We start from the raw sequence: 13,531 nt of genomic DNA, 5'->3' as shown, positions 1-13,531 counted from the left end.
CTGCCATGGGGACCCCGTGTCTCAGCTCCATCAGGACAGGGCCCTGCTGTGGGGACCCCGTGTCTCAGCTCCATCAGGACAGGGCCCTGCCGTGGGGACCCCGTGTCTCAGGCTCAGGGACGCAGCCCTGCCATGGGGACCCTGTGTCTCAGGCTCAGGGACAGGGCCCTGCCGTGGGGACCCTGTGTCTCAGCTCCATCAGGGACAGGGCCCTGCGGTGGGGACCCCGTGTCTCAGCTCCATCAGGACAGGGCCCTGCTGTGGGGACCCTGTGTCTCAGGCTCAGGGACGCAGCCCTGCCATGGGGACCCCATGTCTCAGCTCCATCAGGGTCATGGGCCTGCCGTGGGGACCCCGTGTCTCAGCTCCATCAGGGACAGGGCCCTGCCGTGGGGACCCCGTGTCTCAGGCTCAGGGACGCAGCCCTGCGGTGGGGACCCCGTGTCTCAGCTCCATCAGGGACAGGGCCCTGCTGTGGGGACCCCGTGTCTCATGGCCGCACTTGGCCACCGAGCCCACGTGGGTGACGGCACTGACACCACACCTCTGTAGCCACTGTAACAGCCACAGGAAAGAGCAGTCGGGGTCTGACTCGCGGGCACACGGACATTTGGGGGAGGGCACACAGACGGGGTGTTCCCCCATGCTTGTCTGCATTTCTAGACACAGTTCTAAAACATCGTTGTACAGACTTTAACAGTGTCCCAGTCACCGTCGTATTACAGTCCTACGAGAGCTGGGGCGCTCCGGGGTGGGACGCAGGACTCCCCGGTCTCAGCCCCTCTAACAGACATAGACGCTTCTCTTCACGACACGCAGGCTGTGCTGCAGGGCCTGTGGCGGGGCAGCAGAGGCGGGGAGGGTACAGGGTGGTGGCCAGCTGTGTCGTGGGAGCCCCTCCCTGCAGCTGGGCCACAGAACAAACGTCCACCGTTAGCCCGGGGCCAGCTCTGCCTCAGGAAACTGCTGGTTAGCTGCAGACCCCTCTGGTGGCAGCTCTGGGGTCTCAGTGAGGCCACTGGTCTGGCCACAGGAGACGGCTCCAGTACAGGCGGGGCTCTGAGGCGCTCAGAGTGCGGACTCTGATGAAGTCCCCTGCCCGGAAGAAGTCCCGGCAGCTCCGCCCACACGACTGCCAGAAGCTCCGCCTCTCACACGGACCAGGATCAGGCCCCGCCCTCTCAGTACCGCCCACCAGGCTCCCTTGGGGGAATTGGTGGTTGTCACGAGGACGTTAGACCCCCGAGCCCCAGCTGGAGCGCTGCGTTCACGGTGACCCCAGCGTCCCAGCTGACGTGACTGCGTGTTTACACAGACCAGAGGTGGTGTGGCTGAGGCGACAGACGGGAAAGCGGCCCGTCTTCAACACGCCCAGCACTGCTCTACACGGCTGACAGGCAGCTGGGAAGCAGCCATGAACATCGGTAGGTGATGGGCACTGTGGCGAGGAGGTTACGGCTCAGCCTGTGCCACCGGCATCCCACACGGGCGCTGCCTGAGTCCCGGCTGCTCCACTTCCAGTCCAGCTCCCTGCTAGTGCACCTGGGAAGCAGCAGAGGATGGCCCAGGTGCTTGGGCCCCCACACACTCGTGGGAGACCCGGAAGAAGCTCCTGGCTCCTGGATTCAGATCAGCACAGTTCCAGCCATGTTGGCCATCTGGGGAGTGAATCAGCGGATGGAAGACCTCTCTCTCTGCCTCTCAAATAAATATTTAAAAATATGTGCAGATGAAAACACTGACAGACAGTGCTGAACACACAGAGGAAATAGCTGCATTCCAAAAGAGCCTGGGAAGCCCGGCCCTGCCGACCACGCAGGCCCAGGATGGACGGGACGTGTCCGAGCCTAACCCTAACCCTGGCCCAAATCTACCCTAACCCTAACCCCGAACCCCAGCACTAACCCAATTACCCCAGAGCCAACCGTAACCTGAAACGTAATCTCCACCCTAACCCTAGCCTGACCTGATGCCCCCAGCCCTGTCCCAGTCCTACCTAAAGCCAACCACAGCCCTGCCACAGCGCTAACCTCACATGTGAACCAGGCCTTCGGCTCAGTCCTCACCCTAAGCCCAATCCTCCACACCAAATCCTCAGTCCTCACCCTAAGCCCCAGCCGACTCTCATGGCTACGAGCCTGGTGTGGAGCTGCCTGCTCCCGGCTCTCACAGCGGTCGGGCTGTGGCTGCTTCCACCCCCGGCCCTTCTCTGAGCCAGATGCACGTGCAAGGGTTAGTGTTGCTGTGCGCTACACACCCGCGGGAAACACTGCCTCCTGACCCCCTGCTGGCTTTATCACATCGGCCGGGACACCAGGGGGCCTCAGGTCCAGGGCCCCGCGGGTGCTTTGTGCCTGACGGGAGCCGTGGGGTGTGCACACGGGGGTGGCGGCTGCTCTCACCCGTGACCTCCGTGGAGGAGCAAGCCCCAATGCTTCTCTTTACGAAGCCCCGCCCACACACTGCTGGCGGGAAGGAAACGCGGCCACCGGGCCCCACTTGCCTTGTAGCGCGTCTGCTCCACGTCGTAGATCTTCTTCTCCGACACCAGCGTCGGGGCGAAGAACTTGGCCAGTTTGGCGAGGTAAACCCCGTTGCGCAGCCCCTCCTCCAGCTCGGTGGTCGGCGGCAGCTCCTCCACCAGGCAGACCTCCATCCACCTACAAAGACGCAGAGAGCCCCAGTCAGGCATGGCAGGTGCTGACGAGTCGCCATGGGCGCCGCCTTGGGACGAGGCCCCGGGCGAGCACTGACCCCACCGCCCCACTTGAACCTGGGGGGAAAGGCAGAGCCGTCTGTGAGGGTGGGATGAGTCCGGCTGACGTCAGCGGGCGAAGGACTGACGCCCACGCGGCCTCTGTGGAGGCACAGTCCCGAGGGGACACTGCAGCCGCCTGGGCTGGGAAGCCGGGGAGGCGGGGAGGCGAGCGCGGGCTGCTCCCACAGCAGGACCTCCTGGCGGCACCGACCCGGCTCGGAGGACAAACTCCCGGCACGGATGAGGTGCAACCGGGGGAGCACGTGCCGGGGTTCAGCAAAGAGCATGAAGAGCGTGGCTGGCTCAGGGCCGTGGACGGGAGGGGAGCGGCCCAAGCCCGCAGTGGAAGCCGAGAGTCTGCCGGGCAGGGTTCTGAGCGCTGGTCCCCACGCCAGCCACGGCTCCCCGTGCCAGGCTGGCCCGAGTCCTCAGCAACCGAGGCCCCTCACCCACCAACAGATCACACCTCCCACGGGAGCACCAAGGGGCCTGCCAGCGTCGGGAGCCGTCGTCACGGCGACACGGACGCCTCTGAAAAGCCCAGGAGCAGTTCCTGGCCACTGAGCCGGCACCACAGAAACCGAGGCACGGGAGAAACATGCAGACAGAAACCCCACCGTAACAGGGCAGCCGATGAATCCAGAAAGGCTGGGAGCCACGGTGCGTGGGGCCACGAGGCGAAGCAAGGCACAGAACGCCTGGTGGCCGTGGTTGGCCACAGGCCACTGTGCACCTGTAGGAGCTGGGAGAGAGGAGACCCCAGGGCTGACGAGGTGGGACTGACCATCGCCTGGCCAGGCCGCCACACTACGCCCCGCACACCCACAGACGCTGTGATCAGTTAACAAGGAAGTAACATCTAAAAGCTGGGAGCAGGGGGCGCGGCCGGGTCACCCAGGGAAGGAGAACCCTGAACAGCAGTGGGACGTGGTCCGAGCCCTCGGGAGCAGAGGTCTGGGAGGGTGGGAGAGGAACTGAAGCTGGGAGCTGGGAGCACCATGGGGTAAGAGCAGCAGTGCCCTGGGGCTCATGGTGGGGGAGGGGGGGACAGGGTCCCAGCCAGGCCTGCAGGGCCCGCCCAGGAGCAGAGTGGGGCTAATGCCTGAGGGCCCAGCCGTGCACAGAGGAGGAGCCACTGCTGGTGCCAGGGACACCCTGGGACAGATGACCAGCCTGGGCCCTGGACACCTTTAGAGAGAGACAGCCAGCCTCCGCCACAGACACTCGGGACAGAGATGGCCAGCCTGGACCACAAACACCTGAGAGAGAGAGAGATGGCCAGCCTGGGCCACGAACACCTGAGAGAGAGAGATGGTCAGCCTGGACCACGAGCACCTGAGAGGGAGAGATGGCCAGCCTGGGCCACAAACACCTGAGAGAGAGAGAGATGGCCAGCCTGGACCATGAACACCTGAGAGAGAGAGATGGCCAGCCTGGACCACGAGCACCTGAGAGAGAGATGGCCAGCCTGGGCCATGGTGCCCAGGACAGAGACTGACAGCCTGGACCCTGGATGCCTGGGACAGAGATGGCCACCCTGGGCCACGGATGCCCAGGACAGAGACGGCCAGCCTGGGACCTGGATGCCTGGGACAGAGACAACCAGCCTGGGCTCTGGACGGCCGGGACAGAGTCCTCCTGCTGCCTTTCCCACTGTGAGTGACAGCACGAGGCAGGAAAGGGAAACAGGGCCAGCCAGGGAGGGGCTGGGGCAGGGGCTCAGCCCTGCACTCAGTGCTGTGGTGGCCATCGTGCGTGGACGCCCCGGTCCCTCCTCTGCTCCACGGAAGGTGGCAGCGCGGGTCCCAGGGTGACGTCCTCCCGGCTGTGACACCCAGGGCTGGGAGGCCCAGGGACCCAGGAAGGCGCTGGGTGGGAAACACATCCATGGGGGTGGGCTGTCACTCAGTCTGACCAGTGTCCTTACAGGGATGGGGACACAGAGACAGCAGGGCTGCAGGCCGACAGGGACGACGGGAGGATAAGCGGCCGTGGCCGTCCAGCCTCTGGGAGATGAGATGTGGAGCCCTGCTGTGTGACAGCCCCAGCCCCATGACACAGCTACGCCTGCACCCCCAATCCGATCTGCGCCTCCTGTGCTGCCCCAGCTGCTCGCTCCACTGACCCCTCACTGAGCGTGTGAGCCCCGCAGAGGAGAGTCCCTCACGGCCCCAAGCGTGGGCTCTGGAACCGGAGCCCTGGGGTGGAACCCGCCCCACTCAGCTGCACGCCCCCGGGGCTGCTGACTTAGCCTTGAGTCTGGGGCCCAGTGTGCGAGACGGGAAAGCAGAACCGCCGTGAGCCAGGGTGGGAAAAGCACCGACGTAGCCGCAGGATGCAGTCCGCTCCTCGTGGGGGGCGCGGGCTGCGGTGCCGGAGTGGACGCTCAGCGGGGAGAGCGGAGGACAGCGCAGGAAGGCTCCCTGATGCGCGGTCGGAGCCCCTTCCTTCTGCCCAGCCCCTGCTGACCGTCCCCACCCCCGCTGCTCCCGGGAGTGACCAGAGCAGCAGCAGGACCCAGCCCCCACTCCACCCTCGCCTCCCACACGCCCTTCGCTCAGCCGGCTGGCAGGGGGAGCGTCCTCCCCCACCTAAACCTGTGTGTCCGTGGTTACGGCGCAGGGTCCACAGTCTCCCCGGGCCACACCAAGCAGGGCGGCACGCAGGCGGGGGCTGCGCATCCTGATCGAAGCAAGCAGCACCAGTGACTCCACCCACACACCTCGGGCAGCTGGGTGCAGAGGACACGTGACACAGGTGGCCGAGGGCGCTCCCCCCACACTGGTCCCGGAGACAGAGGAGCAGCTCCCACCCCTCAGCCGACACCAGGAGCCCCGGCAGACCCACCCCTGTGGCCGACAGGTCCGAGCCTAACTCCATAGAAATAGAGCCACTTGGAAGACAGACACTAAGGCAGGACGCGCCGAGCGCACCACAGGAGGAGTCCTCTCGGGTCCGCGGCCCCTGCCCAGCACCTGTGAGGACCACAAGCGAGAGGACATAATTCCAGCCATCCAAGGGCAACAAAACCCCGACAGGAGGGACCGTGAGATGTGGTACCCGGCATGAGGGCAACAAAACCCCAGACAGGAGGGACCGTGAGATGCGGTGCCCGGCATGAGGGCACATGGGAAAGAGGAAGTAACGGATAAGCTTCCAATAACTGCTAAGATTCCAATCACCTTGGAATCCACGAGGTTTTTTACGATGCGCGCTCTCCATGAATGCACACGGAGGACCCTGGTGCAGAGCTAACGCTACGCGGTGTGAAAACTCAGGATGACAACTTAGCTTGTCCAGCAAAGTCGGCACAGTTACAAAGCCACGTGCACTTCTCAAGTCAGGGGAGCGGCTGCGGGTCGGTGCAATTCTGGGGTCTCCTCCGCTTATTTTGAAATGGTTGTGATCAACAAAAACTGAGTCACCAGCATGACGTCAGCCACTCTGAAATCTCAGCTCTGCGCCACAAAGCAGCGGTACAGCGGCTGTGCATCCAGCACGGTGGCGGGCTTCCGAGTCCTGGCCGCCACCTGCAGGCATCGCGCACGTGCACGTGGACACGCAACAGCGGGCCTGGCAGAAGGGAGCTGGCACCAGCAGGCGTGTGTCCAGGGAGGCCGTGCCACGCCCTGCCGAGCAGGTCAGCCCCAGCTGTGAGCCGCAGGCAGGCCAGGCACGGCTCTGAGGTTGTGCGGCCAGGGCCGCCTCCCCTGCTCCCTGGCTCCAAGTTTCCTTCTGTTGAAAATGGTCTGGGAGGGGCGCAGGACACCATCATCACCGAGAGATACTCGGTCACGCCGTGTGTCACCAGCGCATGGTCCACGTAAGGTCGCATGAGGACAGAACACCCAGATGGGACGGTGCTTACAGTTACCCGTGCAGCTCTCTCTCGGAGTAGTCAGCTACAGAACTAGAGGTAACAACTCAGAAGTCACCCTCCACTGGCTACACACGCTGGGCAGACACAGGGGGAGGGGAGGCCACCCTGGGCAGAGGCCGGGGTGGGGGGAGGGGCTTCACTGTGCGCAGAGCCCACGAAAAGCGTTAAGGCAGGAGGTCTCTGCACACACAGCAGAGTGCAAGTCCGGCAGGGCCGCTGGGGTCACCAAGCCCTGCTCCCCCCACTTCCCCAGCCCACCGAGCAGCTCCCCCCGAGGCTCAGCTCCCCGATTTTGTGCACAGGTGAATAAGCTGGAACCCGAGTCTACTCCAGGGATCCTCCCAGCCCCTCTGGGCTCCAGGGCACTCTGCTGGGACCCAGGAGCCCCGGGGCAGAGTCCTCACACCTTCGCTGGGTGACTGTGGTCAAAGCTCCCAGAACAAGGCCCCACCTGTTGGTTGCCTGCCAGCTCTGCGATCAAAACGCCAGTAGCTGGGGCAGGTGGCCACACGAGCAGGAAGGGACAGCAAGGGGCCCAGGCAGCATGGCCAGGCTGGGGCACCCAGCTGCCAGCCGCAGGGCCCTCCTCTGAGCCACACCATGGCTGCTGCAGACCCAGAGGAGCGCCGTTCCCTGGCCCCACAAGATCAGGGTCATCCAGGCAGACATGGACACAGAAGGCAAAGCAGGAAGCAAGCTCACGTGAACACTCAGAGCCTGCGTCCCAGTCTCCCCCGAGGACAGGGCATGCCGGGAGCGCGCAGGGAGGGGCCCGCGGCAGCCAGCATAGCACACACACTGCGCTGTGAGAACCAGACCCAGCTCGGTGATGAGCGCCCAGCCTGACGGGAGAAGTAGCCTGACCAGGACAGTTGTCATAGAGACACATGCCAGGAACACAGGACACATGCCAGCTGTGGGGGGGGGGGGACACAGGGCAGGGCCCCAGGACAGGCACCCAGAGCTGGGGGAGACAGAGCCCAGGGCCCTGGGACAGGAGGCCCAGAGATCGGGGTGGGGGGACATAGGCTGGGGTTCTTGGGACAGGGGGCACAGCGCTTTTGGGGGGTGGTCACAGACCAGGGCCCCAGGACTGGAGGCACAGAGCTCGGGGCAGGGGTAGGGTGGGACACAGGCCAGGGCCCTGGACAGCAGGCCCGAGCTGGGAGCTGACTAGGTGAGCAGGCACGCTCCAGCTCGGCTGCCTGCACGGGACGCCTGCAGGGGCAGCAAAGCCTTGCGCAAGAAGAGGCGACGGCCCCGGGGACACTGGGCTCCCGTTTCACCTTCGGCCTGGCCTTGAGCGAGCACGCGCCAGGACAGTCACGCTGGGGCTTCAGGGAACAGGAGCCGGGTCTACTCGGCGGGGGGCGGGGTTCTCAGGTTTCCAGAAATAGAGCCTGCGCACCTGCAGCCGGGGAGGGGGGAGGTGCGGCAGGGCGGCACCCACACTTCACCTGCTGGTGCCTGGCTGCCGGGCCCAGGTCAGTGACCGCCTTTACGGTCTACACACTCGGCTTCTGACCACGGACACCACCGCTCCCATTCACCGAGCCCTAACCCAGCACGCCCTGGGGGTCAGGCCGGCTCCCATGTCAGAGTGCCGATAGCGGTCGCGGCTGCTCCAGTTCCAATCCAGCTCCCTGCTAATGCAACTGGGAAGCAGCAGGTGACGGCTCAAGTGCTTAGGCCCCTGCACCCACTGGGAGACCAGGACAGAGCTCCAGGTCCTGGCTTTGCTGGCCTAGTCTGGCTGCTGCAGACATTAGGGGAGAAACCACTGGATGGAATCTCAATCTCTCTCTCTCTCCCCCTTCTAAATAATAAATCAGTCTTTCTGAAACCTACAATGCTCAGGAACACAGAACAGCGGATTCTCAGAAGTCACCCGTGCACAAGAATCGTAAGCAGGGCCTGGAGTTCGGTGGCCACTGAGCCCAGAGCCACTACATGTGCGTGGCAGAGCGGCAGGACCCTCGCGTGCCTGACGGACGGACAGACGCGAGCACAGACCAAGCGGCGCGAATCAGAAGTGCGTTTCCACCGGGAGGGTTGGTCAGTTGTGCAGTGAGCGCCCAGGCCTCGCTGTGTGCGGGGCAGACGAGGGGCCCTCGGGGTCCACAGGACACGGGGTGTCGCTGGGGGTGCTGAGCAGCCGGGGAGAGCACAGCTCTCAGTCCTGCGGCCTCACCTGAGTTACTGATGTGAGCTAGAGTAAACCCAGGTGAACTCCAGCCTCGGAAAATCACCGTGCGGGGCCTGTCCGCAGACGCCCCGGGGCAGGGCCAAGGCCAGACCTGGTGTTTCCCGGGCAGTTGTGTGTCCAGCCTTTATGAGTTTGTCTCATTTTTAAAGCTCTCATCTAACCTGGAGATGGAACCGACGTGTCCCACGAAGCACTGAGACTTTGCAGTAACTTGTCCCCCATGACCCCGGTCCACGCGTGATGATGCAGCTGGCACAGAAGCCACACGGCTGCCGCCTCCGCCACCCCAGCTCTTGAAGGTGCCTGGAGCCCAGCTGAGGGGCCACGGACAGGCGCACGTTTGCACGCTCTGTACAGACAAGCGTTAACAAGCATCTTCAATCTACAGCCGGCTGAATCCATGGATGTGCAGCCCAGGACACGGTGGGGCCGCCCGCACCACCTGGGGGGCAGAAACGTGCTGTGCAGTGAGTTCTCGGGTGCGGACAGCAGCCATGGACGTGCAGGGGAAGGAGTGCTCTTTCCAGAACATTCCTGGACTGCACAGCTTTCTCAGGATAAAAAGGCCTCTGGAAGACAGGGCAAGGAGCCCCAGGTGGACGCAGACAAGAGGCACACGGGTAGGACAGCGACTCTAAACAGACGGGAGCAGGCAGAGGAACAGACACTGGTGCCCTGCTGGTGCAGCACACGGCGGGTGGGTCCCCGGGAGGCGGCAGAATCACCCCGAGGCACACTGAGCCCTCGTCACACTACAAGGAACCGAGGCCGGCGCTCAGAGATGGCCTGCACTCCCGTGTCCGCTGCAGGAGCCAACAGCTGTGCTGTCCAACGACAGACATGGAAGACACAGAGTGTGGGGGACCTCACCACGCACAGGTGCGCACCCCACGGAGGGGACAGCGGTCCGACAGCCTGGGGGAACCTGGCGCAATCCACTTCCTGGAGAATGCACTTCCCCACCAGGGAGCCCAGCGCCTGCTCAGATGGCAGCGCGGGGGCCGTGGCGCCGGCGCGGGAGCACGGAGCTCCTGTTCCCCGGGTGCAGGTTTTCTCTCCGTTTTGCAAGAAGAAAAGGTTTGTGGAGAGGCTGGTGACGAGCCGACACCTTGAATGCGCTCAATGCCATGAGCCGCACACTTAACGTGGTGACAGCGGCACACTTTACGCCATGCACCACGGTTAAACCAAAGAAGAGGCAGGGGCGCAGAGGGCGTCCAAACAGGGGCTTCCTTCCAGGAAGTGCTGTGGCCTGGGGACCGGGCCTCCCCAGGGCCCTGCTGCACAGGAGGCTCCAGGCGGGCGCACAGGCACAGGGCCGAGCTGGGCTGGCGAAGGCGCACACTCAGTCTCTCGGGTCCCGCCCTGTGGTGCCCCCCAAGTCACCCCTGGGCAGCTGCTGGCTTCTGAGCCTTCCCCCTCCCCTCCACTCCCAGGGCCACGGCCCTGTCTGGAAAATGGTTTGTTCCCCGTGCTGCACCGGCGGCCACTGCACAGGCGTTGGGGGGAGCTGCGGGAGGTGGGCAGGCAGCCCGGCCTGCTCTCTGGGAGACGAGGCCTTCCTGGTCCCGCAGGCCTGGGGCCGCAGCTGCCAGCGCAGGGTGTGGAGCGGAGACGCCCCCACGGGCTGCACACGCCCACTCCTCACCCACCCTTCACTTCCTGCCATACAGCGCGAGGCCCTGGTGGCCCTGCAGGCAACGGACTGTGCATCCTCTCAGAGAGCCGTCCCTGCGGAGGGATGGACACTGCCCGGTGGCTCGTCCAAGGGTCAGAGGTCAGAGTGCCAGTCCTACTCCCCGTCCCGAGGGCTGGCGCTGGCTTTGCAGGAGGCAAGTCCCTGGACAGGCCTTCGCGTCCCCAGCAGAATCGGGGCAGAGGAAGGGCACCCGGGTACTGGCTAGGAGCTCCGGGGCCCCTGTGAGAAGGGCAGGTGGAGCCGCCGGCCTGTCGGTAGCCGGCTGAGCTACAGGCCAGGGGCAGAGCAGGAACTGCGGAACCTGGTGCCATCCTTGGGGTGGGGTCACCCTGGACCTGAGACGGGCACCACTTCTGAGCTGGATTTGGGGGTGGAGGCGCAGGGGTGCCCCACGCCAGCAGAGTTTAGGGGACTCTTCCTGGCACCACGCAGTGACAGTGGACTGAGCAGTCGGCATAGCTCCAGGCTGCCAGGGCTGCTGGACCAGGCCTACAGGAAGTGCAGGGCTGGGACTGGGGCTCCAAGCACCCCACAACGCAGACAGGCCACAGCCCCCAGAGGGAGGGGTCGCAGCCGACAGCCCTGGGGGCACCCGTGCCAGGCCCAGAGCCCCACACAGGCAGGGCAGCTCCTCACCTGCTGCCAGCCCTGCGCAAGCAGCAACGTCCAGACCCTCGCTGCCCCAGCCCAGCGAGCAGCAGCAGCACAGGTGAGGGGACAGCGGGAGTCAGAGTCGTGCCGGGCGGTGCCCCAGAGATGGGAGGTGGGGTGGGAGCCGGGCCTCCTGGACGCCAGCCACGGCCTGAACAATCCCACCCTGCCCAGTGGGACCCCGGCTTCAGACGAGGTCAGGGGCCCTAGGGCCACTCTCCAAGGAGTGGCCTCTGGCAGCCCCGTGGCCTGGGATGGAAAGGGCCCACTCTGCAGCCCTGGAAACCCAGGCCAACCCAGGCTACCCACAGCCACGCCCCCGACTCCGCGGCTACCCCGGGACTCAGCCAGCGGCGCTACCAGGAGGTGGCGGTGCTACCACTTCACGAGGGACTCAGACAGGGTTGGCCCCAAATGCGACTCTGACCACACGCACGCTGGTGCTTCCCCGCAGGGGAGGCGGGCACGGAGGGCAGAGCTGGCCCCCAGTGGCGTGTCCACCACCGGCAGAGGCCACAGTTCCGGTCACACTTGGACACCTGTGGGGCCCAGCTTTGTGATGGCCAGGGTGTAGACACACAGAAATATGCCGAAGCCTCCCCCCTCCCTAGCGCAACTCAGGGAACTCCTGTCCCGGTCCCAGCAGCCTGACCTTCAGCAGCGGACAAAGCACTATTGACAGAAAGGAGAAAAAAAGCGAGTTCTGGACAGAATGCACCCGGCTCTGACTCGCCCCGCTGCCCGCACTGTGGAATTCCACAGTGTTGAATGTCAAGTCCAGCACCAGCCTCGCGGGCCCGGGGCCACACTGGAAAACCACCCTCCCACCCAGCCCCGGCGTGGCATTCCCATGACCCAGAGCCCTGGACGCCACACGGAGCCGGGGACGGGGCTCGTCACGGGATCGCAGCAGGTGGCCCGTGTGCCATGAAGTCACTGTGGGGACATCAGGCTTCGAGGCACCCTCATGGCCCACGGCCACGCATGCCACCTTTTCCTGGGAATGAGAGCCACGCGGGGCACAGGGCTCCCAGCAGCCCAACGTCAGGGCCTGATTTCAGAACACCCCGTTCTCCATGGTGCCAACCTTTCCCCGAGACTCACCACCGCGGCAGGAAACACGTACACGGCACCGCCTCAGATTCCAGAGGTAAACACTCCACGTCTGGACACCTACAGGGAGCACCATGGGTCTCCTCAGCCACCGTCCAGGGCACAGGACAGATGTGGAAAGGCCTGAGGTTTGACATCGGGATGGAAGGCCGTGTGTCGCCCGTTCTTCAGAAACCAGTTTCCCTGCAAACCACGCAGGAAGACAGCCCGAGGGCCGGCACCTGGGTGTCTGGGTGCCAAGAACATGTGGCTGCGGCACAGACCCATGGTGGCTGTGGTTCCGATAAAACCAGCAGCACGACCTCCGGGTCCCCTCCACTGCCCCTTCCTCTCCTGTCACCTCGTGGCTGTCCCAGGCATCACGGGGAGGGAACGAGGGCCCTGGCAGGTGCGGTCCATGAGGGCCATCGTCTTTCTCTGGGGCCGGTGGAGAGGGGCTCCACGGGCAGTCCCCCCACCCACCTCGCTGCTCTGCCACTGCCGTCTCCAGTCTTCTTAGATGAACACGGGACCCCGCATTTTCATTTTTCCCTGGGCTTGCACAGAACCCAGTTACTTAAAGGGCACCAAGGTATACAAAGAAAAACAAAGTGCTATTTTATGAAACACCTTACAAGCCATCCCCTCGACTTTACACATGCCAGGACAAGGCAAGGACCCTGCACTGGGCACGCACGTGTTCCCTGCGCACACACTGCCAGCACCAGTGCCTCTCCGCTGTGCACAAACAAGGCCTCCTCACTCAGCCCAGACTCCGCCCACCACATCCACACAAGCACCTGCGCCTCACCCCTGTAGCCCCACCTTCCCAGCCTTCTGTCCACTTCTAGAACGTGCGCTGGTCTGTCCCATCTCACAGCCTGTGCACCTGCCACGCCCCCTGCCTAAGGGTCAATTACTGCAAACTACAACCAAGGTCACGGGTAAAATGAGGCCAAAGTCCGGGACGCCGATCGGCACCACCGTGACTCGTCAGTTCATTCAGAGGGCGCAAGAGCGGGTCCCCCTCCCTCCCTCCGGCCTTCAGTGCCAACGCCCACGAAGCCCTGGTTGGGCCCCACAGACACCGTCACAGCCACAATGGCCTGGACCACGTCTCAGTGCAGGAGGCTTCGGGGAGCAACCAGAAGAGCACCAATGGAAACAAATTCAACGGCTCACCTAAAACAAGACTTTCGTATGAGTCCCGTAAGAAATTCAGTGTGCAGCTTGATTCTTGGCTGC

General features: G+C 64.3%; 1 protein-coding gene across 1 annotated transcript in view; it reads right to left on the bottom strand.

The window, feature by feature from the left end:
- IQGAP2 (IQ motif containing GTPase activating protein 2) overlaps window positions 1–13,531 on the bottom strand; it is a 187,791-nt gene that overhangs the window by 123,415 nt on the left and 50,845 nt on the right. The window contains 1 exon segment of the mRNA NM_001082161.1: window positions 2,504–2,660. Within this exon segment, the coding sequence (NP_001075630.1) occupies window positions 2,504–2,660 (157 nt within the window).

The sequence above is a fragment of the Oryctolagus cuniculus genome, chromosome 14 (genome assembly GCF_051225735.1).
Source record: "Oryctolagus cuniculus isolate XC-2025 breed Fujian yellow rabbit chromosome 14, ASM5122573v1, whole genome shotgun sequence".
NCBI classification, from domain to species: Eukaryota; Metazoa; Chordata; class Mammalia; order Lagomorpha; family Leporidae; genus Oryctolagus; species Oryctolagus cuniculus.
This window is presented reverse-complemented; position numbering and strand designations above follow the sequence as displayed.